This window comes from Microcebus murinus, chromosome 6, assembly GCF_040939455.1.
Source record: "Microcebus murinus isolate Inina chromosome 6, M.murinus_Inina_mat1.0, whole genome shotgun sequence".
NCBI classification, from domain to species: domain Eukaryota; kingdom Metazoa; phylum Chordata; class Mammalia; order Primates; family Cheirogaleidae; genus Microcebus; species Microcebus murinus.
Window position 1 is genome coordinate 108,029,527 of NC_134109.1, and position 26,639 is coordinate 108,056,165.

General features: G+C 34.9%; 1 protein-coding gene across 8 annotated transcripts in view; it reads left to right on the plus strand.

Annotated features, from left to right (window-relative positions):
• The window catches only part of NEO1 (neogenin 1), a 208,237-nt gene that overhangs the window by 110,662 nt on the left and 70,936 nt on the right, over positions 1–26,639 (plus strand). For all 8 annotated transcript variants that reach the window (XM_012748213.3, XM_012748207.3, XM_012748208.3 and 5 more), the window contains exons 6-7: positions 3,803–3,957; positions 5,698–5,818. In XM_012748213.3, coding sequence (XP_012603667.2) covers positions 3,803–3,957; positions 5,698–5,818 — 276 coding nt within the window. The remainder of the gene's footprint in view (positions 1–3,802; positions 3,958–5,697; positions 5,819–26,639) is intronic.

Consider the following 26,639-nt stretch of genomic DNA (forward strand, 5'->3'; position numbering starts at 1 on the left):
CTTAACAGTAGTTTGCTGATGCCAGCAGCAAAGAAGCCTTTACAGCAAGTGATGATGAAATCGCAAAAGGTGTTTTCAACAGCTTGTTGAGAATTGAATATTTTTCCTTGCAACAAGTGGTCCAAAGCCTGGAAGAAGTGGCAGTCAGTTGGTGCAAGGTCTGTTGAATACGGTGGATTACAGAGAGTTTCCAAGTTTAGCTGCTGTAGTTTGAGCAGCATTGTTTTTGCAACATGTGGTTGAGCGATGTCTTGCAAAAGGATTGGCTGGTCTCTATTGAGCAGTCTTGGCTGCTTAATTGCAAGCATCCTCATCATTTCACCCAGTTGGTTGCAGTAGACATCCACTGTAATCAGTTGACCAGGTTTCATGAAGCTGTAGTGGATAATATCAGCGCTGGACCACCAAACAGACACCATTAACTTTTTTTGATGAATATTCGGTGTTTCAGCACTTCATCTTTATCCAACCATTGTGCGTGAACGCTTGTGATTGTCAAAATTTAGAAACCATTTTTCATCACATGTAACAATACAGTGTAGAAGTGGTTCGCCTTTATGTCATGACAGCAAAGAAAGGCAAGCTTTGAGATGATTTCTCTGCTGATACTTGTTTAATTCATGTGGAACCCATCTATCCAGCTTCTTTACCTTGCTGATTTGTTTCAAATGGGCCAATATTGCTGGAATAGTAACATCAAGCCTTGCTGCTAATTAATGCATAGCTTGAGATGGATTTGCCTCCACTACAGCTTTCAGCTCATCATTGCCCACTGTGGTCTCAGGTCGCCCGTGTGGCTGATTTTCAAGATTACAATCACTGGAATGGAACTTCTCAAACCATTGACATACTGGGCATTCATTAGCTGCATCCTTCCCAAACACTTCGTTGATATTTCAAGCTGCCTACACTTCATTGGTTCCATGATGGAACTCATATTCGAAGACAACATGAATTTTTTATTTATCCATGGTCTCACAAAAATTGCTCTAAAAAATTTGAAAGACAATGCCAAAATGTGCATTTGAAAAAATGAGGATGTACTTTCACAACAAAAATAAACCAAGAAGTGTTAAAGTAAAATGTCAGAGATCAACTCTCAAACTTAATACTTAAGGAAATTGAACATTTCAGTGTTAATAACGTAATACTAAAAGGGATAAGATAGAACTCTACGGAATACAGAAATAGTAATTGTAAGGATCAGCTACTATTACCTCTCAAGTGAGAGAGAGAATCCAAAAAAGGAAGACTGCTGCTCAGACCTTATTGGAGAAAGTATCCCCTGCTGGGATGCCATAGGCCTGAGCTGATATGTGGAAAGCACCTGCTGGAGTGGGTGCTGTGGGCCTGATGGATGATGAGCAGAAAGTTGCCCACTGGAGACAGGAGTCAGAGCTGGTGTGCAGGACCCTGTCCCGTGGGATGCTATGGGTCAGAGCTGGTGCACAGAAGCCACATACTGGAGTAAGCTGGAGAAACTCAATCTTTAGGATTGAGTAGAGGAACTTGCAAGAGGGTGATCATCATTGGGTCTCCCATAAACCTAGCAGCCACACCATAGGTGCAAGAAGAAGGGCACTCCTCAACCTGAAAGATTACCATTTCGCTGTGCTATGCCATGCAGTGTTCCTCAAGTGTCTTCTGTTAACAAAGTACCAGCTTACACAGGTCCAGATTCATTATTGCAAACAAGGATGGATTTGGGGCTGAGAGGCCATACATTGGTAACTCATTATGTTAAAAGCTCTTATATATAAACAAGAAAATTGTGAACATTATTGGAAAAATGGCAGAGCACTTGTATAGATAATTCATGAAGTATTAAATACAAATGGCTAGTCAATGTTTGAAAGGGTAGTCAAATTCACTATTAATGGATTTCCCTGATTACATCTTATTGTGAGATTTGTTTTCTGATCTTCCATCACTGTGATGTATATAGCTTCTTAAGATTGTACATTCTTTCCTTCATGAGGGAGGTTCTATTTGCCTGGGGTTCTGCGTGCTCTCTGTACTCTTGTTCTTCCTTTACTTAAGTTACGAAGCTTCTTTCCAGGCCATGCCCCACTGTAGCCAGTGCATTAGGCAAGAAAAATTTTTTTAAAAGGAAAAGAACAAATAAAACTATCTTTATTCACAAACAACATGATTGTCTATGTAGATAATCCTCAAATTGTCTATAAAGAAGCTAATAGAACTATTAATAATGAGTGAGCTTAGTATGGCCTCAGGGTGAAAATTCAATATACATAAATCAATTTCATTCCTACATACTAGCAGTGAATAGTTAGAAATTTAAAATATTTTTAGAGTACCACTTAGAATAGCACCAAAAGCATTTGAAATACCAAGGGACATATATAACAAAGTATGAAGATTTGTACACTGAAATCTATGAAACATTGATGAAAGAAATCAAAGATCTAAATAATTGGAGATATAAACCCATGGTCATGGAAAGGAAGACTTACTATGAAGATGTCAAGTTGTCACAAATTCAGCATAATCCCAATCAAAATCCCAGCAGGCTGGACAGATTGTAGCTCAACTGTAAATAAAGCTGCTACTCTTGCCATTGTTGTTATTTAATAGAACTAGCCTACAGTGGATCTTGCTGCTTTGTGTTATAGGGGGTTCCTGTAATTTGAAATTTTCTAATAGAGATCATTAAGACCCTTTGTCAAAGACGTTGTATAGGAAATTACAGCATTAGGTAGGAAGTTAAACTAGATGATCTACTTCAGTCCTTATAATTAAGCTCCTTATGAATCTGTTATTTATAAATCAGTGGTTTACAACTTTTAGGGCAAGAGGAAAAGGAGATACTGGATTTTTCAGGCTTTTTCAAATATACTTATCTTTTCCTCCAAAGATCCTGTCACTCTTCCTCCAGTCCTTTAAAACCATTTCATGTAGGCCAGGTGCAGTGGCTCACGCCTGTAATCCTAGCACTCTGGGAGGCCAACGCAGGAGGATCACTCAAGATCAGGAGTTCGAAACCAGCCTGAGCAAGAGTGAGACCCCCATCTCTACTAAAAATAGAAAGAAATTAATTGACCAACTAAAAAATATATAGAAAAAATTAGCCAGGCATGGTGGTACATGCCTGTAGTGCCAGCTACTCGGGAGGCTGAGGGAGGAGGATCGCTTGAGCCCAAGAGTTTGAGGTTGCTGTGAGCTAGGCTGACACCATGGCATGCTAGCCCAGGCAACAGAGTGAGACTCTGTCTCAAAAAAAAAAAAAAAAAAAAACATTTCTTGTAATAAGGGATGTTACTAATGAGAGTGTGTTGTATGAGTGAACTATTTAAGGCCTGTGTTGTGACATTGCTTATACACACACACACCACACACAAACACACACACACATATAGTTATCAAGCTGACTGAAAAGGAGGATTATGTCAGTCTTTTCAACTCTTTGAATTTTAATTATGCCCTTCCAAAATGGTATAAATCTTTAAGGAAATAGTTTTTAATATTTATTTTTAGACAGCTTGTAATACTCTTATTTTTAATTTATTCAATATAGTCAGTTTAGTAAATAGTTCTCAACAAGGAGCTGGGAAAACTCAGATATTTTTATAACAGTTAATTATACCGGAAAATCAGTTTTTAAAGATATTGTATTCATAGCATGTATTTTTAATATATATTAGATTTATGCTTTTGCAAAAATATGTGAAAGCCTTTAAGTAATAAGAAAAAATTCTGTGAATTCTGTTATTTAAAATAATTCATTGAAATATGAATAGCTACCTGTTTTTGTTAATATCTTAATTGCCTTTCTATTTTAAAGCTCAGCCTGAATTCCTGAAGCAACCTACTAATATATATGCTCATGAATCTATGGATATTATATTTGAATGTGAAGTGACTGGGAAACCAACTCCAACTGTGAAGTGGGTCAAGAATGGGGATATGGTTATCCCAAGTGATTACTTTAAGATTGTAGTAAGTACTTTTCAAAGAAGGACATTTATTTCTGAAACCTTTAGATGTTTTTAAATGTAATAACCAAAAGATCTGTTACCTCATTTACATCAGTTTATGTGCTGCAAATGAAGATAGAAAAATTCACATAGAATGTAATTTGTTCATTGTTTGATGAGAAAGCTGAGCCCAGAAATACTTTGGTTGCTTATGTAAGATCACGTAGCAAATCAGTGGCTACAGTAAGCCTAGAGTCCAGCGGTAGTCTAGTACTTTGACCCAAACGCTCTTGTAAGCACAGCTGGCACCATCTTCTGAGTAATAATTAGCATACACACTTATGTGTGTGTGTCCCTAATTGTATTCACAGCACTTTATTCAAGGAGCAGAAATCTGTCTCTTGAAGTGTGGAAAGATGATCCTTTTGAAAAACATAATTATGCAATTGACTATACAAAACTTAACCAGAAATCATATACTGATGCCCAGACCCTTCAAAATAAGGATGACCCAGTGTTGGACAATTGTGACAATAGAAAGAAAGATTCTTTTAAAAAGTAATGCAGTACAGGGTGGGCCTGTAATCCCAGTACTTCGGGAGGCCTAGGCAGGAGGATCGCTTGAGGCCAGGAGTTCAAGACCAGCCTGGGCAATATAGAGAGACCCTGTCTCTACAAAAAATTAAAAAACAATACTAGCCAGTCATGGTGGTGTGCTCCTATAGCCCCTGAGGACTAAGGCTAAGGCAGGAGGATTGTTCCTGTGCAGGAGTTGGAAGCCGCAGTGAGCTATGATCACACCACTGCACAACAGCCTGGGTGACAGAGGGAGACCTTGTCTCTAAAAAAAAGAAAAAAGTATTTAAAGTTAATGCAAAAAAATTAAATGTATTTAAGAATATTCAGCAATAATTATCTTTTACTTTATATAGAGTAAATGCTTAGTAGATACCATAATAGTATCTACTATTAGTAGATACTACTAATATTATCATCATTATCTTACATCCTAGTAAGAGAATTAGGTTATAATAATAATGATTAGTGACATACCTTAAGATCTGTGCATGACATTCATAAAAATGGTCAGAAGTAATTATGGTTGTTAGAGACAATATCTCATTACAAAATTGTCATATAAATAATTCATTCTTAGGAAACATTTTCTATTTTTGAAATGCATAATCATTTAATAAAAAGCAATTCACAAGTATTTAACATAAAGGAATCTATTATGGTTAAGTTAGCATTTTTATTCTGTTATCAATGTTTGTACACTATTTTTAAAATTTTAAAATTATATTTATTGTACCAGTAACAATAGTTGATGTTCATATAGTACTTTATAGTTTAAGGAAAGTATACGGCTTCATTTAACTTATTGTAGTCTAATCTGTTAGAACTATTGATATTATAGATAATCTTAGAAAAACAATATCATAAATTCAGACTTTCATATGGTTACTTGGTATTACATGCCAAATGGTTTCCCAAGCAAAGGTATAAATTTGCAAACAATGAGGGTATGACTTTCCATAAATGTTAAGTTCTTCATTGTTAATAACTGTATATACTAGTCTAGTTAGTTAAGTCAATACCTTGAGTGTAATTTAATATAAAATTGAATTAATAGGCATATTTTCAGTAATTAATATTTCTGAATTACTGAATATTCAGTAATTAAATCATATTATTGAACATATCTTTGAGCTAATACTTATCAATTGAATCATAAAATTGTATTTATGTTTTTCTTCCTCAGAAGGAACATAATCTTCAAGTTTTGGGTCTGGTGAAATCAGATGAAGGGTTCTATCAGTGCATTGCTGAGAATGATGTTGGAAATGCACAAGCCGGAGCCCAACTGATAATCCTTGAACATGGTAAGAGGAATTGAAATAGTAAGATGAAAAAGGCTATGTGTTTGAGGAACTCGTACCTATCACTCCAGCACCTCATGATTTGTAAAGGCCAAGGTATAGCATAACTAAGAGAAAAAGAATGGTAGTCTAAATGACTTCTACTGAATAAAATTACCTGGAAATACAATTTTGAATAATATTGAAAAGAAACTTTTTAATAAAAACTAAAAAATTATAGAGTCTTACACAAATGAATGCTTTTTAAGGTTCAGTCATTTTAATCTCACAAATACATTTCTGCCCTAAAAAGAAAAACTTCTTAATGTTTATTTTACATTGAAATTTTCTTCAGTTTTTCCAAAATAAAATTAACTTCCCTTTTCTGATTGTCACTCAAAAAAGTGCTTATTATTTAAAAATTCAAACAACTTTAAAAAGTATAAAGAAAAATTCACCCTGTATATAAAATCAGAGGAAACCACACTATGGTTTGAGCAGGAAACGTTTAATATAAAGAATTATTAACTATAATCGGACTGGTTATAACAAAGGTTTGGCTAGTAAGAAGTAAAGAGAACTCTAAAAAATATAAGAATGAGAGACATAAGGATTGACAACCCCTAGGTCTAAAATAGAGTGCTCAGGAAGAGGCCATCTCTTAGGGCTGAGATCCAAGACCCTGTTAGAAAGGATGTTTACTGGATGGTTTACTGGATGGCAGAGAAGTTGATGTGGGGCCTTGCTGTCTAAAACTGCTCAGAATCACTCTCTAGGGTGCTGGGAAATCTGTTCACAGAGAAATGTGTTACTGGAGGTGTGCTCCAACAAAGCTACCCAAGGGGTCAGATGTTGAAGGGAGCTGATAACTATAGGAGCCAGCCAAGGCAGCGCACTAGAACTGGGAAGGAAACTCCTTTCTTCTGTAATATATCTTCAGCACCCTATACTGATGAAGTTTAATACAGGTGCTAGCTGACAAAGGAAAAATATGTAAAGGGCCCAGCTCCATTTTTGCAAAGCAGGCGATGACATCTGAATTAATTTGGAGCTGAGAGCAATGAAGTGATAACTGGCACATGTCCCAATTCCTACTACCGACAGGTATTGCATATGAGCACACACAGATATGTATATGGTTTTATAACTTTATTTTCTTGCAACAGCATGCTGTACACATCTTTCTATGTTGACACATGTAGATCTGCATCGACATTATTTATATATATATTAATGCTTTATTTTAGGTAACTGATTCCATATTGGTTAACATTTAAATTTTCCTCCTCTTATTTGCTATTATGAACAATGCTGTATTGAACTCTTTTGTCTGATTGATTTCTCATACTGAATTAAGTAAAAGTTGAATTGTTGGATAACAGTTTTGTGTTAAATTGATAAGGGTACCCATTGGGTGCATTATTTATTTGTTTTTAGAAACTAAAGCATTTTTCATTTTGAGTGTTTTTCAAGAATACATGAAAAAGATACCACTTTAGACCCTTTTATCTAAGTCAAATATGGTCAGAGTCTGGTGTGGTTCTAGAATGAATTTCTCTGACATCTATTGTTTGCCCAAGGGAGCTAATTGGCAAAGATGGCACCTATTCTGGCTTTTCACTAAAACAGCATGTACATAGGATTTTTATGCGCTGGGGTTTTTTTTTGAAAATATACCGTGTTTCTCCAAAAATAAGACACGGTCTTATATTTATTTTTCCTCAAGAAGACACCCTAGGGCTTATTTTCAGGGGATGTGTTATTTTTTTAAAGTACAGTACAACAATCTACATTTATTTAAATATAGTTAAGTCGTCGTCTTCTGGAACATCATCATAACTCTCCAAACCCCGAATTCCATCTGAATTTCTTGTGACTCTATTTCCTTTAGAACCATTGGTCCCAATCTCTCATGTCAAGCAATAGAGCTCTCATGGGGCAGATGAGAAGGGCTGCTTGTCTTCTTTACCACTCTGTGACGTACTTGATATTACTGTTATAAAAAGGGATAAAACTTTAGGACTGCTTTTTTCTTCCTATGTTTGTCTATGATTATATCCTTCCCCACTTAATGGAAATGGTTTTGGTAGAAGCATAACACTTTTCCATCTTGGCAAAATGCCTTAGTACAATTACTAAATAAGGCACTAGTAGAATTGGTGAGGTAAATAGGCTTATTTCTTTTTACTAGTGACAGTGACTTTTCTTAGTAAACTTTTGGCTCTCTCGTATTATTTACATGGAACTAAACAAAGGTACTTCAGTATATTTGTGTTTGGGATTACCATTAAAATCTCACTCAAACAGTACAAGTGGTTGAGATGGTGCTTATCTTCATGTACCTTATTTAAAAATACTGCTGAAAGTATTCAACTGAGTGTCTTTGACATGAAGTTTTATTTCTGCAGGAATCGTTTTTTGATTCCCCCCTGAAGTGTGTTGTGTGGCTGTGTTTAGTGGCCGCCAACCTGCCTGCTAGTGCTTGGTGGCAAGAAGGTGCTTTGGAGCACTCACAAGTGACCTGTGATAATTAAGTTAATTATCACCTTTGATGATTAAATGAAATTTCATAATTATAGTTAAAATATATAAAATATTTTTATAACATCAGCATAAAACGGAATTTCTGACCAAATTGGGAAGTAGAATTTGAGTTTTTTTTTTGTTTTGTTTTTTGTTTTTTTTTTTGAGACAGAGTCTCACTTTGTTGCCCAGGCTAGAGTGAGTGCCGTGGCGTCAGCCTAGCTCACAGCAACCTCAAACTCCTGGGCTCAAGCAATCCTCCTGCCTCAGCCTCCCAAGTAGCTGGGACTACAGGCATGCGCCACCATGCCCGGCTAATTTTTTTTATATATATATCAGTTGGCCAATTAATTTCTTTCTATTTATAGTAGAGACGGGGTCTCGCTCTTGCTCAGGCTGGTTTTGAACTCCTGACCTTGAGCAATCCGCCCGCCTCGGCCTCCCAAGAGCTAGGATTACAGGCGTGAGCCACAGCGCCCGGCCTGAGTTTTATTTTGAACTTCCCTTCTTAATCATTAGAAGATCTTGCACCTTTTAAAATATTTAACTGAACATAAAATAGTAGTTTTATTTGCTGCCATTTCAAATTAATATTTCCTGTCATTTATACTAAAATCTTTTCTGTTTTTTATAATCATCTATTGAATGATATAGGCTTTCAAAAAAAGCCTTGGCATATAAATTATTGTAGATATGTTAAGAGTAGTAGGAATTAAGGTAAAATATCTGTGTTTTGTCCATTAACTTTTTATTGGCCTTTCTTCCTGTCAGTGTGAATTTAAAAATAGATTCCAAAGTTATTATGTAAGACTAAACTGTAAAAACACAAATATGCTTTTTCTCTTTATTTCCTTTGATACCAAGTCTGATAATTAGTAATTTTTTACTTCCCGGAAGGGAAGAATTGTTGGTGAAAAGGGAGTAACATGAACTTGTTTTTAGTAAAGGAAATTCATACTTCACCAACTCATTAAATTACTTCTAGGATATTATGGCCATGGTAGATAAGAATACATATTGAGCATTCCCCACCCCTTTTTTGACAGAAGCATTTGTCAAAAATTCCATATAGTATCTGAGGTTAGTATTGAATAATAAAGTTATGGAATAAGTGACTAATGGCCTGGCATGATTAAAAGTTGGCTAGATAGTAGGAAGAAATTATTAGTCATTAGTGGAATATTTTAAATCTAAAGTACTAGAATGTACAGTAGTTGGTGTTGGTATTAGAATAAATTCTAATCAGTTATTTTGCTTTTTTATGGCAGTAATTATAACTTTAGGAAAAGTTTATCTCATGATAGCTGTGATGTAATTTGACTTAATTATGAATTCCATGTCTAGGAACTTTCTAAGATTGAAAATGCATCTAACCAGTCAATGCCTGGGTTCTAGTTCATGCTGTTAACTTACTGAGTGATTGGATGATGTAGTGAAATTCTATAATTTTTTATTTTCTGTAAAATGAAGGAATTAAGTTCAGTGATTTTTTTTAGGGTCCCTTATCATCCAAATATCCATTTATGCAGTTGTTGTATTTCATGAAAACATGAAATACATGTTTTCAACATAAGATGTGTTTCAGACACATCTCTTTCTTTCTAGATATTGACATATTGAAATAGATTTATTGTTTACAAGTAGATTGAGGCATTTCCCGTTAATAATTTTATGTTACCTGCCATAATGTGTATAATGAAACAAACCTTGTGCTAAAAATTCTGAAGTATTGGATTCATGTCCCAGTCCCACTATGGATGAGGTGATTAACCTCTCTGGGCATCATCTTCCATACCTGTAAGTGTGAACAATGATCTCTGCATAGCACACCTATGAGGAGTAAATAGGGTAATATATGTAACACATTTTTTTTTTAATTTTAAGTACTCTGTGACTTTAAGGTAGTAGTAATTCGAAAGAACATAAAAAGGCAAAGCACCCATGGGAATTCAATAGTCAGCATTAAATTAAATTAAAATGAATATAAGAGGTTAATTTCATGAAGCAAAGTTTAAAGATTTTTTTAAAAATCAACAACATAAGTCCATATAATAGTCAGTTAGATCATTTAAATTTGCAAAAAAAGAAAGTAATCTTTATATGACCAGATTGCCAGGCATCTGAAATGGTCTGGTTAAAACTAAAATTGCACTAAAATATTTTAAAATAAACATAACACATGTTCATTGTCTAAAATAATTTACTTTTTTAACCCTTCCCCTAATCTCACTTTCTAGAGGTAACCCTTGTCAACAAATATGGTCTGTATATTCCTTCAGTAAATATCTGTTGAACAAATTCTATATGGTATGTACAATTCTATATTCATTGTGCTAAGTGGTGGGGATGAAATAGCTAACAAGCAAATGTGGTTCTCTGCTGCTATAGTGCTTAGATTCTATTAGCAGAGACAGACATAAGCAAGTAAATGAATAAAATAATTACAGCTTTTACGTCTACTTACAGGAAATAAAAAGAATGCTCTGATAAAAAATTATTAGGGGTAGAATGGGAGTTATTTTAAATAGGGTAGACAGAAAGGGCCTTTCTGAAGCAGTGATATTAAAGTTGAGACCTCAAGAATTAAAAGGAAAGATTTTTATAAAACAAACAAACAAAAAAAGAGTAAAATATCCTGAGGAGGGGGCAGGAAGAAAATGCTAAGGAAATGTTCTAGATGGAATGGGATTAAAGAAACATGAAAACTAAAAAAAAAAATAAAAAAGAGCCTGTATGTGTGTTTTATACTTACATATACACATATTCACATATAGATATTTTATTTACAAAAGTGAAATCACAGTTTTCTGTGACTTTTTAAAACTGTATTTTGTAGACATGGCAGTACTTAGAGGTTTATCTCATTTTTTTAACTGCTCTGCCCTCATCAGACTAGAGTATGAGGAAACTTATGTTTTTGAGTTCTTAATAGCAGTGTAAATTTTTTTGAAATGCAACTTAAAAATTTAGAATTTGTCTACCCTTTTATTAAACAATCCTATTTATAATAATTTATCTCATGGATAGATTTGTATGTTAGACTAGCCTCAATCTGGCTACAGCCTAATCATATAAACAATAACTGGGATAGTTAAATACATGACTACAGTAGAATACTTAGGTAGCTGTTAAAAAGAATAAGGTAGATCTATATGTGGAAAAATATTCAAATTTATTATTCATAAAGCAAGTTGTAGAAAATTACGTGGAGTCTGATATCATTTGTGGAAAAGATGAGAGAAAACAATGTAAGTGCTTGTATGTACAAGAAAGTTCTACAGGTCTACATAGCAATCTGTTAATGGTGGTTATATCTGAGGAAGGGGGTTGGGAGAGTCTGAAAATGGGAAGGAAAGGACAAACAATGTATTGCAAATTTTTGCAAAGACAAAATCTATTAGAAGTTAAACTTGGAATATATAAATATATACCTATTGATTTCTGCTTTGTTCAAGGTAGTTTTAAACTTTTTGAGGTTTTTTTTTTTCTTGAAACAAAATGCTGTGGGGGAAAAATAGGTTAAGAATATTTGGTGAGGCCGGGCTCAGTGGCTCACGCCTGTAATCCCAGCACTCTGGGAGGCTGAGGCAGGCGGATTGCTTGAGGTCAGGAGTTCAAAAACCAGCCTGAGCAAGAGCGAGACCCCGTCTCTACTATAAATAGAAAGAAATTAATTGGCCAACTAATATATATAGAAAAAATTAGCCGGGCATGGTGGCGCATGCCTGTAGTCCCAGCTACTTGGGAGGCTGAGGCAGGAGGATTGCTTGAGCCCAGGAGATTGAGGTTGCTGTGAGCTAGGCTGACGCCAGGGCACTCACTCTAGCCTGGGCAACAAAGCAAGACTATGTCTCAAAAAAAAAAAAAAAAAAAGAATATTTGGTGACAATCTCCAGATGTTGGTTATTATAGCATTTTTTCCTGGAAGATGAATCATGTCATACAGTTGATAATGTATTTAAATATATTTTATTAGATTATTAAAATAAATATGTTTTGTTAAACCAAGTATTTTATTGAGCACCTGTGCTGTGTAAATGGAGATTCACAGTTATCTGGCAGAGACCCTACTACGTAGGCTTTTAGGGAGCAGCATGATATAAAATCAGAAAGAGTCTAGACCTTAAAGATCTGGGTACTTAGTTTAGCTGAACTGGAGACTCAATTAAGTGACTTGCCTAAAATGTGCCTTCTTTCATTCCCAGAAGTATCTGAGTGTGGACAGTGTATTCCCTGGTCACCCGAGTTATCACCAATTTATTGCATCTGAAAAGTTATACACAGTACCAGGAGAGAGGTTATGCATCTAAAAAATTATAATTTAAGCTATCCTGAATGACAAAGTGCTACTCTGATTTGAAATGGGAAGAAGTAATTTCTGCCAGGTTTGACAGGGAAGGAAGGCTTTTTGAAGAACATGCCATTTAAGCTGAGCCTAGAAAGATGGGTGAGATTTTAGATTGGTCACATTACAAGAAGATGGAAAAAAGATGACATTTCAGGTGTGTAAGTAAGAAGGCTCAAAGTACACTTGGAGAACAGCAAGCAGTTTATCAGTGTTTAGAGAAGTTTGAGTACAGGAATGTAAATCTGGGAAGGTATGTGTAGACCAGATTACTTAATTGGAATTTGTTGAGCAGTTGGAGACCCCAGCAATTTTAGGTTGTGTACAGAAACAAGTAGCACTTTAAGAGGATTAATGTATTAAGGTGTGTCAAATGGTTTCAGAAAGGAAAATGGGAAATCTGTGATACCTGTTAGGAAGATTTGTCCCAAATCAGATGTGATATTTAAGGCCCTGGACTAGGTGGTAGCAGTGGAAAGAGAGACTTTATTTTTATCCCCTAAAGACTTATACATGGTAAATATTTATTAAGTGTTAGATAGAGGTTCCTATAAGAGAAAATAAGATTTATGATTTATTGGATATTTAGGATAACAGAGAGGAAAAGATTAAAATTTTACACTAAATGAACATAGAGGGATTCTAGTTAGGTTCAGAAAGTTTATCCCATTACTGTTGAGTTATGCTTTAATGAATTCTCTGTTTTTAGACAGGTAGACTTTGGAGAGGCAGGTATATGATTAAAGTATGAATAATTTAATGTTGAACATGAATTTCTTCTTTGCCAAAAGTCATGAATTTTAAGATTAGAATTTGTGAGGTCCAGATAATAACTTAGTGCCTCAATAATTTTTGGTGTTGGTAGTTAAATAGAAGTCCTGCAAGTGACCTTATTGGACTCAAAGCTGGATTTAGAATTATCAGAGAACAAGCTTCAATTTGAATTTGATGCTATTATTTTGTTATAAAGAAAGAATCTATTATGCAGTGCTAACACACCAGAAGGAGGATAGTATGTCTGAATATCTTTTAATTGGTAGTTATATTTGAAAAACACCAAATTATACAATAATGTCATAGTTGGCAGAATATCATTTGGGTCTGAAAGACATCACTGACAATCTGCTGCTTATAGACTTGATTTCACATAGCTTCAGTGCTGGAACAGTGTGTTTTTCATTTTAGGTTATAGTGTTGTTGGCATGGAAACTGTCTCCCAATTGAGACCACCAGAAATAAAAAGTGTAGTATAATTTGATATGCAATTTGAGAAATGTTTTTCTTTGGTATTAGCATTTTAAGTGTTACTACTGCCTCATAACTACTATAAAATTGTCCTAATATTTTAGCATATGCATATTTTTAAAAGCAACCTTTGTTTACCACCAGGATTAGTGTCTGCGTTTCTCCTTTTACAGCATGTACCTAAGCATTGTAGACCTCAAATGATAAAATGAATGTGAGAGACTTTTTAGCTGGATTCTAGTATGGTAATGATTTTCTCCTAATTTTTAGAGTTCCTTTTTTGTTTACACTCTTACAAATTTGAGTAGTTGTAGTTTCTTTTAAAGTAGTTTTGTAGTTTTAAAGTAGTTTTTGATCTTAATTAGAGACTGTTTAAATTCTCTTTCTTCTATATAATTGGAGGAAATAAAAACTGCTAGAATTCGGGCTTCTGAATCTTTAAAAATGCTAATGCTATTTCTCTTGATTACATCTTGAAAAATTGGTTATGATTAGAGTTAACGTAAATCATTAAGCACATTGAAACACAGGCAGTTTTTTCCTTTTTATTGGACTAAATTGATAATGAGCAGACATACCTTTACATATTTTGTCTTCTTTCCTCTGGGATGTTGGAATCTTATTAGGGAGACAGCATGTTAGTTTAGGATGAAAGGAGAGAAGGCTATCTTTTTCCTGGGCTCACTGCGGTGGTAGGTGCGTCATTAACATCTGGCACACCTTTTTTAATGAGTGCTTTGATGTCAGGAAAAAGTCAGATGACTTCCTTAAAATTGAAACATCTCTCCTGCACACAAGAATGGGAGGAGTATTTTGTATTCATTTTATTTTATAACTTCCTTCAATTGTTTATATGAATCATTTGTTGAAACCAGCAGTTCACTGCAAGAGCAGCTTATCAGAACACATACATATTAAAAACTCCCAATAGAGTGTATTCCTATCAAATTAGTTCTTTTTTGCCTTTGAGAATTAGTTCCTCAGAGGAGGAACTCTAAAGTCTGTGAAATCATTCACATGCAGCACTTACTCCCTTGCATTGAAATTAATTGTAGTTTCTTTTCTTTTTTCTTTTTTTTTTTTTTTTGAGACACAGTCTCGCTTTGTTGCCCAGGCTAGAGTGAGTGAGTGCTGTGGCATCAGCCTCACTCACAGCAACCTCAATCTCCTGGGCTCAAGCAATCCTACTGCCTCAGCCTCCCAAGTAGCTGGGATTACAGGCATGCGCCACCATGCCTGGCTAATTTTTTCTATATATATTAGTTGGCCAATTAATTTCTTTCTATTTATAGTAGAGACGGGGTCTCGCTCTTGCTCAGGCTGGTTTCGAACTCCTGACCTTGAGCTATCCGCCCACCTCGGCCTCCCAGAGTGCTAGGATTACAGGTGTGAGCCACGGCGCCGGGCAATTGTAGTTTCTTTTAAAGGCTACAAAATTTGTAGCCTTGGCTATTTTTGTGAGTTTATGTTCACATTGCATTTTGTCCCTAACCAGTTTCTTAGTTATTTAACCACTGTACTGATGGACATTTCAGGTATTTGAGTAGCTTTGAATTTCATTTTGGAGTATATAATTCTCTCACAAACAGGGAGACTGAGTACCAAATTGGTAAGCACCAACTTCAATTGAGCCTCAGACTGCTGGGAAATCCTATTGGGTTTTTCTGGTCTACTTCCTCTCTCTTCCCTCTGTATCAATTATTTGAAACCTTTGTGCTCCTTAAACCTGTAATTTCCTTACTTTAGGTGACCTCAGATTTTCCATTCATTGGAATTTGAGGTTCTTTTTGTGATCTAATGTATGGTCAGTTTTTTTGGTGACAGTTCTAGATGGAAATAGGATGACATTTCAAGTATGTAAGAAGGCTCAAAGTGCCTTCTTTGTGTTAGGTTTGGACATTACAGTTTGTAAATATAACTATTAAACTCATGTTCTCAAAATTCATTAAAGCCTAACCTAATTTTTGTCTACCTAATCTGTCATTTTCTAAAAAAGTATGATTGCAGATTTGTTCAATTCTTGAATTTCTAACTATTACTGCCTTATATATTCAGAAGCTATGTTCCTGTATTAGGAATCATGACTTATCTTCCTGGTAGAGTACTGTGTTTCATCAAATCTAAGACACCGTGGATTATAAAATGCAACCTGATTTCAGAGATGTTAAAACGTAAAAAAGTGCATCTTAGAATCAAGAAAACATGATGTTTGTTTTATCAGCAGGAAACATTCATTTTGTCCTCATTGATTTCTGTTGCTTTTAACTGTTTTTCTGATATCGCTATTGCTATACCTGTTTTCTTTTTAATAGCATTGTCTGATACATATTTTCTATTCTTTCATTCTCAAACTTTTGGTGTCCTTTTGTTTTAAGACTGTAGACAACTTTATGCTTATTGTCCTTCTGTGTTCTACCATCTCAATTTTTTCTTTCTATTTATCAAATGTCTACCCCTAAAAATTTGACATACACATTTAGCCATATTTTTTTCTAGCAGCATTTAAGGTTAATCGTGAGCTTATTCCCCCTCATCAAACAATTAAAAAGCATCATCCTGCTCTCACTGCCTTGTTGCTCATATACTGTGCCTTCTCCTGAATTGTGTTCTCTGGGCTGCAAATTTCTACCTTCTCGTATTCATTGTTTTTAATTTATTTTGCTTGATTGTATTTTATAGTAGATTTCTCAGAAAGGGTATATGAGAAGTAAATTTTCAAGATTTTGCATGTCTGAAAATATATTATTTGCCCTCATATAAATTTTCATTTTCTTTTAGTATACTGTTAGGAATCAGTTGCATGTCCATCTGTTGATTTTAGGTAGCCTGCTTTTTCTTTTCTGAAAGCTTTTGGGATTTTTATCTTTATCCTTTGAATTTTGAAATTTCATGACATGAATTTCTTTCTCCCTTCACCTCCAATTCATATTTTTCATCACTGAGTGGTTTAAAGATTTGCATCTATTTAGGTTCAGAAAAATCTTATCATGTTATCTATTTATTGCTTTTTTTTTTTTTTTTTTTTTTGAGACAGGGTTTCATCCACACTAGAGTGCAGTGGCATCTTCAGAGCTCACAGCAACCTCAAACTCCTGGGCTTAAGTGACCCTCCTGCCTCAGCCTCCCACGTAGCTGGGACTATAAGCATGGGCCACCATGCTGGGCTAATTTTCTATTTTGAGTAGCGATAGCTCAGGCTGGTCTCAAACTCCTGGCCTCAAGCAATCCTCCCACCTCCTAGCCTCCCAGAGTGCTAGGATACAGGCATGAGCCACCACCCAGCCTATTATTGTTTTTGCTGCTTATTTTGTTATTTCCTCTTAGACTTTTTGTTTGCATGCACCTCTTGTCCTTGAGTGTTATATTTTGGCTAAACCCCTAGGATTACTTTCTAGTCTACTAATTTTATCTTTTTTTCAGCTCGGTGTGCTTTTCTGCCTATAATTTTAATAAACTTTATTTTAGCATACTTTTAGTTTTGAAGATAATACAGAGAGCTCCCATATATCTCACACCGTTTTGCCTTCTGTTTATATCATGTATGATACATTTGTCACAGTTAGTTAACCAACATTTATATATATTTTATTAACTAACATCTATACTATATTCAGATACCCCTATCCTTTTATCTCAAGTCCTTTTTCTGTTTCAGGATCCTATACAGAATACCACATTACATTCGTCATCATGTCTCATTAGGTTCCTCTTGGCTGCAACAGTTTCTCAGACTTCCCTTGTTTTTGATCATCTTAGCAGTTTCAAGGAGCACTGGTGAGGTATTTTGTGGAGTGTTGCTCAATTAGAATTCATCTGATGTTTTTCTTATGATTAGATTAGAAATACGGGTTTTTGAGAGGAAAACCACAGGTAAAATGCCATTCTCATTCCATCATATCAAGAGTATGTACTGTCAACATGACTTATCACTGTTAATATTAACCCTGATCACCTGGCTAAAGTAGTGTTTATCAGATTTCTCCACTGTAAAGTTATTCCTTTTTCACCCTTTCCATACTGTACACTTTGGAAAGAACTTATTATACACAGTCCACACTTCAGGATTGAGGAGTTATGCTCCACCTCCTTGTGGGCTAAGTATCTACACAGACTGTTTGGAGTTCTTCTACACAGGAGATTTGTCCATTCTCTCCCATTTGTGTATTTATTCAATCATTTGCTAATATTTTCTTAAGGATTTTTACTTTTCTGTTAGTGAGATATATTGGTGTGTAGTTTTCTGGTAATGTCTTCGTCTGGTTTTGGTATTAAAGTCATATTATGCTTCCTTTGGTTCTTTCTTACAGTCTGTCTCTCTGCTTACTCATTTCTTTTTGCATGCTACCCACTTTTTTCATTAGAGCTCTTAGCATATTAGTTGTAATTATTTTAAATTCCCTGTCTGGTAATTCCAACATCTATGTCATATCTGTGTCTTGTTCTGATGGTGGTTTTGTTTCTTGAGCCTGAGTTTTTTCTTGCCTTTTGGCATGCTTTGTAATTTCTTGTTGAAAGCTAGTCATCTTGTATTGGGGAATAGGAACTGAAGTAGGCCTTTAGTGTGAGGATTTATTTTAATCCAGCTAGAAGCTGGGTTATAGCGTTGTGTTTAACAAAATTTGTTGTAGCTATATAGGTACCAGAGACTTCAAGTTCCTTTAGTGTACTTTTTTTTTTTGTCCCTACATTTTCCTATGTATCACTTCTTAGAGATTTCTTGCAGCCCTTTCAGCTGTAATTATATTTGAGCCCCGTTTATGTGGTGGATAGATGTGGGGAAGAGGAACATTCTATAGTCTTTGATTAAGTCTCAGGTTTTAAGTGGGCCTGTGTCTCATGACTGTGACTTTCACAAGTGTTTTTCAAATGGTTTTTCAAATGTCTCATGACTATGACTTTCACAAATGTCTCATGACTGTGACTTTCACAACTCCCTTCCTCCCCTATGGTGTTCCTAAGCTATTTCCTTGAATCCCTGTCCTCTCTTGAGTATGGGTTAATGTACTCCCCTCCACCCACCCACCTTAGGTAAAACAGGAAAGCTGAAGGAAGTTGGAAGGGCAAAGAATCCCTTTCCTGCATCTCAGATTAGGTTTAAGAATTGTGCTCCAGAAAAGGATCTGGGCCTGTTTCAATGCTTATTCTTTCCTCTGCCTCCCAGGTACAAGAGAGCACCTTTTGGAGCCTCAGGGCAAGAACCTAGTAGGGTTCCTGGAGGGAATGCTCCCAGAAATACAGGGTCACCCCTAAGACTATGCCCCCCAGGATTTTTTCATTTTCACACTAGGCCACACTCAACCTTCAGCAATTTATCAAACTTACCTTTTAAGTGTTGCAACCAGTTTATGGCTCCAGTGGCGTCAGCTTCATGTACATACGTCCTGGTTGCCATGTGCCTCTCTCTGCGTTTTAGCATGGCAATGTGCCCTGCAGTTGGAATTCTCTGATGAGTCCATGAGAAGCCATTCATATTCAGTTTGTCCAATTTTTTCTTGTAAGGTTGAAAACGATGACTTTCAAGCTCTTTATGTGTCAGGACTGAAACCATACTTCTCTCCTGCCTATATTTTTAATTTCCAAGATCTCTAAAATTAGATTTTTTTTTAATGTCTTAGTCTTGTTTTATGGTATTCTCATCTTTGATGTCTGTTAAAGTTTTCTCCTGTTTGCTTATTTGCTTTGTTTCCTTTATTATTAGTTCTCTTATTGAGCTTTGTGCCTCCCTTTCATTGTGTTAATTCCTGATGGTTTAGCTTTCCATACGTAGTTACCTTTTTAAAAAATTTTTTTGCTTTGTAGGATTGGAAAGTATTTATCTTTGATTATCCCTGTTTACCTGTTGTTGACCTATGGACAAGTCTATTCATAGAAGTTTATCATGAGTACTCTTTTTGGGGAAGAAATTTTAAGGTTTTAAGCCCAAGAGTAAAACTAGGCTAATATGTGGTTCAGTATGAGCAAAAGAGGAAAGGTTCTCTGGCTCAGGTATTGCAAAGGTAGTTCTTTCTGTAATCACTAATGTGTTTTCTCATGTCCTTTGCTCTATGGAACATTTCTGGTTTTGCTTATATGCCCATCTGAAAACTGTTTTTTCCTCTGCCAGATTTAGCTGTAGATTTTCTCTATTCTTTTGTTTTCACCAAACCACTTCTATCTTTTAAGAGTACTTCAGTGTTTTAATTTTTAAGGATAGTATCCTTTCTTATATAAGTAGTTGTTTCTGTAATTTTAAGAGATTTTGGTTGGAAGGGAAGGTAGGCATATGTGCTCAGTCCAACTTGATCCAATCTTACCCACTTTCAATTAATGAATAGATTTGTTACTATTAATAGTTAATATTAATTGAGCACTTAGTACTCTGTGCCAGAAAACATGATTAATGCTTTAAATATATTCTCTTTTAATCCTTATATCAACACAGTAAAGTAAATGCTATTATTATTTGTATATATACTTAAGAAAACTGAAGCTTAAAAACATTAAGTAACCTGCACAGGATCACATAGCTAATATATCTGTTAGAGCTGGGATATGAACCTAGCTAGCTTCTGCCACACCAAACTCAATTAACTTCAGTTCCGCACTTCACCTTATACTTTATTGCATACGTTGTTTTGCTCGTAAGATCCCTACCTTCTACCAGGACTAAACCCTGTATATTGTTCAAGGTCCAGTTTTAAATGCCACCTCAGCTCTTGATAATCTTCCAGCAGAAAGAAAACTCTTAATCCCATTTTACATTTATTTGACCTTCTTTCTAGTACTTTCTATTTATATATAATATAGTCATTTGATGTATACGATTTCTTCCCTACTAAACAGTAAAATCACTGGGGAAAAGATTTGTGTCTTTTATCATTTATGTCATTTGTGTCATCTATCTTTATAATTCCCAGCATTGCCCAGCATGTACTATTTCTATAAATAATAATAAATAATTATAGTTTTATTTAATTTAATTCCTACATTTAATTTATAAATGCATCTTTATTGGCTTATTATAAATATTTGTATGGATTTTATTTATTAATAAATATGAGTAAGTGATCTTGAATATATCTGCTTTAATCCTACTTTTGGAATTAATATCAATGAATATCCAGGAAATGGCAAATTGTTTGTTTTTGTTTTGAAACGGGGCCTCCCTCCCTGGCTAGAGTATGGTGGCATCATCATAGCTCGCTGCAACCTCAAACTCCTGCACTCAAGAGATTGATCCTTCTGCCTCAGCCTCCCAGGTAGCTGGGACTACAGGCATGTGCCACCATGCCTGGCTAATTGTTCTACTTTTTGTAGAAATAGGTCTTGCTTTTGCTCTTGCCCAGGCAATCCTCCCACCTTGGCCTACAGGAGTGCTAGGATTACAGGCGTGAGCGACTAATTTTAGAACTAATAGGTAAAGGCTTCTCATTTTACTGGCATCAATACAGTTACCTAAATATGTATGAAAATTTCAAGGAGATTCACAATATGTGAGTCATTTGCATGTTAACAAACATTCTAATTTCTCCTTCTAGAAGTTAAATAATATGGATTATAATTTGAAAGATGATTTACTGATCACAAGTAGCCATCAAATAAATCATCGTTTCTGTCATGTAAATCTTGAGTGAAAATGGCATGTCTATCAGGTTCTTAAAATTCATGTCAGAATTTATCAAAGCAATTTGATTATAAGGTACCTTTCTTTTAAATAAGTACATTGCAGGGAAGTTTGTGCCATTTCAAATAAGTGATATGCTAAACGTGGAATCCCTGAGATGTATTAAATATTTTTTTCTGTTTCCAAAAATCATAGAATTTTAGAATTATAAATTTTACCTGTATAGTGATTGTCTTTACAGTAACCCTTACCATTTTCCAGTGATTGGCATAAGACATCCAATTCTACTGTTTAGTAGAACTTTTTGTTAAAAAAATTATTTCTTATTTTAAACTAAAATCTGCCTCTGTTTTCTAAAGCTTCTTTCTTACCTATACTTTGAACTTATAGGATCTGTAAAAAATCTTAAAATTTTCACACTAACTTCCATGACAGCCACTGTGGGGCATCCAGCAGAATGGGGTGAGGCATAGGCAGTGGGACTTTAGCTGTTTCTTTGTATGAGTCTCCTGAAAGTAAATGTTTATAAATGAGATTATGGCAGTATAAGAGGATTCTAATCCTAAGTAATCACCCATGTGTAGCATTATTCCTCTGCTTTAGTTTTCTTTAATTCAGTATCATTATATTTTAAATTTGGAAATAATGATGAATTTTAGTAGTTTGGGAAGGGAGGAGGAAATCTATGTCTTATGCTTCTCACTTATGAACTTCTATGAAATATGACTAATCTGTTGAGGGATACCATTGGGAACAACTAGTAGACAGCCTGAACTCATTGTAACTGCCACATATTTTTCAGTGGCTCCTTTACATGGCAGATTATTCTCACGAGTAAATAATATGCAGCTCTTCTCACATTCTGTTAGTGTTTTTATTTTTAATAAAGTGCCATGATTAATAGCTTAGTATAATTGTTGTTTCCCCATTGAGTGTAAATGCTTCATTTGAATGTCTTTAATCTGAAGAAACAGTTGTTTTATTGGACTCTCATTGTTTTGCTGTGCTTCTCAAGGTTTTTTTTATTGCTTTCTTTGAACTGCTTCCAATGGGGTAAAATGAACTTCTCTATCAGAATCATGGAGTAGGACCCTGTAGAGAAATTTTGAGGATGAATACTGAGATACTTGAACATTCATACATATATTTTTTATGGTAATTTCAGAATGGGACAAGCAACTATAGCAATTTTGATTAACTCTCCAGTGGTGGTTATAAAAGTAGCTTATCTCTGGTCTCCTGGTATTCTAATGACATTGCCTTATAGATGCTATCTGAAATGCCAGGTGCTTTTACTAAGTCTTTTTTTTTTTTTTTTTTTGCAAATCACACTTACAGTGTAAAGTCAGACAAGAGGTGAACAAGAAAGAAATATTGAAAAGATGAGAAATTGTGAACTGAGTTTCTATAAGAATATGATGTCCCACGTATCAATAGGATAGCTCTTTTTTGATTTTGCTCTTGAAGTAGTGATACTCTTTAGTCTGGTCATTCCTACATCCACTCCCAGGAACCTGGCTGGGATTAGAAGTGTTTCCTGTAGGTATAGAGCAATTTTCCTTCTGCTCAGGAATCCAGAGAGCAAGTCGGCCTTTGTCAGCACCAACTGTCAAGTACTTCGTTAACCTTAAGTAGGAGCCAGCTAGATTGTCTGTACCATAATCAAGTTAGAAATGAAGAACCTTATGTGAATTCAAGACCATTAATAAGGTTTGAAGGCTTCTCTTGTGAAATTTAGTGTTGAATGCATGTAACTTTTATTTGAAAATGCAAATAACTTGGGTAAAATGTTCACAAATTAATGCAAAATAATTTAGGATTTATTTAGAAGTTTAATAGCTTGTTATGTGTAGTTTTGAATATGTAGCATAATGTATGTGTTTATATTTATTTACATACAAACATCATTCTGATCTTGTTTGGTTAATAAGTGTATTACTTTGTCTTAGAATGTTATGGAGGGACCGGGGCTGTCTTGTTTCATGTAGTGTTATCTTTATTTTCATGTAAACTAAGTAAGTTCTCTTTAGAAATTCAACCTCAGTGGTTTTCTTTATGCAGTATATAAGTTCATTTTTTAAAGTCCTTCATATCCCCCAAATTAACATTTTCATTCTAAAATGTTTTCTTAGTATTTTTCCCCAAAGACCCTGCCCTCTAAAATGTTTTTATGTATTTATTTAGTCATTGAACAAACATTTATTGAATGTGTAGTAGATATTAGTTTCTGCAAAGGAAACAAATGAATATTACAGTTAAAAATACATAAATATTTCTTACAATGACTAGAGCTTAGAAATATTTTTAATATAGCATTTTTATTACAGAGATAAAGAGATCAGTAAATATCATAATATCTTAAAAGCACTTGGAACTTACACTTTCGGCTATGACAGAGTAACCAGTAATAGACTAGCCTTCCTGCTATAAACAGGTACAAAATTGGACAAAATATGTGAAGTAAATGTTTTTAGACATTTTAAAACATGCAGGGCCATGATCCCTAAGGGAAAACAAATGAAGTGAGCCCCCAAATAGCCGCCCCCCCCCAGCTTTCTGTGTGGAGGCACTTTTCTGCAGCACAGGGGTGCCCTGCTTATCAACAGGCAGAGGGAGCAGCACATAGCCCAACAGTCTCAAATGAGACAGATCAGAGTTTAGGACTAGAATAGTTGGAAATTGTGTAGCAGGCTACTGGAGAAAAGAGAAACATGCAGAGAAGAAGCTAAAGAAAGCTTCCCTTTGAGTCTTTTGGATCTCACATTGCATTAATTGCATGTCTCTCTCAATTTGTGACAGTTTTTCCATTTTTCCTTGTCTGTCATGCCCTTGATACTTGCAAAAAGTATTGGTTGGATATTTTGTTCTCAATGTTGGTTTGTCTGTTTTCTCATGATTATATTGAGGTTGTGGGTTGTTTTGTTTTGTTTTGTTTTGTTTTGTTTTGTTTTGTGGAATACCACAGAAATAATAAGTCTTTTTCAACATATCCATATGAGGGGTGCTTGATATCAGTATGTCGTCTTACTTGGTAATGTTAAGCTTGATCTTGTGGTTAAGATGTGGTATCTGCCAGCCGCAATCCCCCTGTGGTCACCTCTGAGCCCAGAGCTGCTCTGATTTAGTTTCTGCTGAGTTTAAATCTCCCGTCTCCAGGGGTGAGGGATTTGGAGGTTTACTAGTTCCTATCACATCTTTCAAATAATTCCTCTGTTCTCCATATCATCTCTGCCTCCTTAAGTTCTGCCAGTTTCTCAAGGTCATTTGGTTTAAGTCTCATCCATCTGTCCCTCTGGAGGTGCTTAGATCGACTCTTTTCCAGTAAACAATTTATTTTTCTTCTATCCACCTTCTTTTTTTCGTATATTTTGGGTTTAGATTACAACTCAAAATATCTCAATTTATGCAAAATGGAGTGTATGTTCCTATTTCTTATCCTGTATGTTGTTAGGGAGTATTTATAAGGTGGTAGACCCAGAAATGTATTTGGCCTTCCATCCTAAATCCAAAGCCAAAATAGTGTTTCAGAAGATAATATTTGGCATCATGTCTTAAGCTTTCAAATACACAAACCTTTGGCTCAACATTTTCACTTTTAAGAATTTACCTTACAGAAATATTTACGCATATACACAAAGATACATGTACAAGAAAGTTTATATATTAATAGAAACATTGCTTGTAGTAGCCAAAAAAATTAAGTAATAGAAACAGCCTAAGAGTAAGGAACAATGAGAGAATGATTAAATAAATCATGATATATCTATATTATGGAATACTATGCACCAATTAGGAATAATGATGTAGTGACATAGGAAGCTCCTGAAGACATATTATGTCATACAGCAGTTTGCAAAGCAGCATGTTTGGTATCATTTCATTCCCCTGTTTATGTGTATATATGTCATTAAAAGAAAAATATGTGGAAGAATATGTAACACTGTTAACAGGAATACTTTGGAGATGACAAAAAGGGGTACCTTAATCCTTTTACTTTGAATATTTCTATATTGTATATATTATTTTTGTAACAAACTTATTACATTTTGATTTTTAAATAAAAAATACGAAATTGACTACCTACAGCAGTAGTTGAGCAACCACTGGAGGCTTTCGGGCAGAGGCTCTTTTAAAGGATCTCTCTGCTAGACTGTATCTCAGGTAGCATTTAATTCAGGGTTGCTCAAACTGGATTACCATTTGGGGAAAAAAGTGTTTCATGATCAAATAAGAATGAGAAATGCAAGCCTAACAGAACAGGTTTTTCTCTTATAGAATTGCTAAGAGTCTTTAACATGCTGATATGCATGGCAGATCTCCACAGTCTCCCAAATTTGATTGTTCTCTTTTTTATGGTATAGGTGTTAACATTTCCCAAAAGTACTGCTCTGTGAGACTGTACCTTTGTTTACACTGTTACTATATTTAAAATAGTAAGTACCATGTAAATCTGACTCAGTTCTGAATAATGAATTCTGACTAATGCTACCATGAACATTCCTGGGAAATATGAATTTAATAGATTCCTTTACATAAGGAAATGAAGGGCCAAAGAGAAAGAACATTTTGCATGATACTTTCTTACCTTTTGAAGGAGTTTAAAAAATTTGAAAGAAATTTCAAAACATATTTTCAAAGACAGGTTATGAAAAGAACAAAATTTGGGTTTCAAAAAGAAAAATGTACCTACCCACAGCTCACTTGGCTGGGATGAGTGGGTGTCAAATTAGGATAATTGGATCTACTTTAAACCAAGGACAACATACCAAGCACAGAATTTGATGATCTCTACCTTCAGAAACTTTCAAGTATACATGAATGTATCAGTTAAACTCAGAATTCTGAACTACTACAAGTGACACCTTGTTAATCACAAATCTAATGTATTAAAACTAGAGCCATCAACCACAGTGTATCTAGGTTTTGAAAGTGATTTCTCAGAAAAATTAGGAGAGCTAACATTTTTGATGTGGAATACCTTTTCTTAAACAGATTTCCCAAGTGCCTTTGACTGGAGTCAGATTCACCTGGTGTTTATTGCTCTAAACATAGTAGCATTGTCAACAAAGGTATAGAAGCTGAAAAGTTCCTTCTTGGTCAGTACCAGTCAAACCTAGAATACAGCCTGC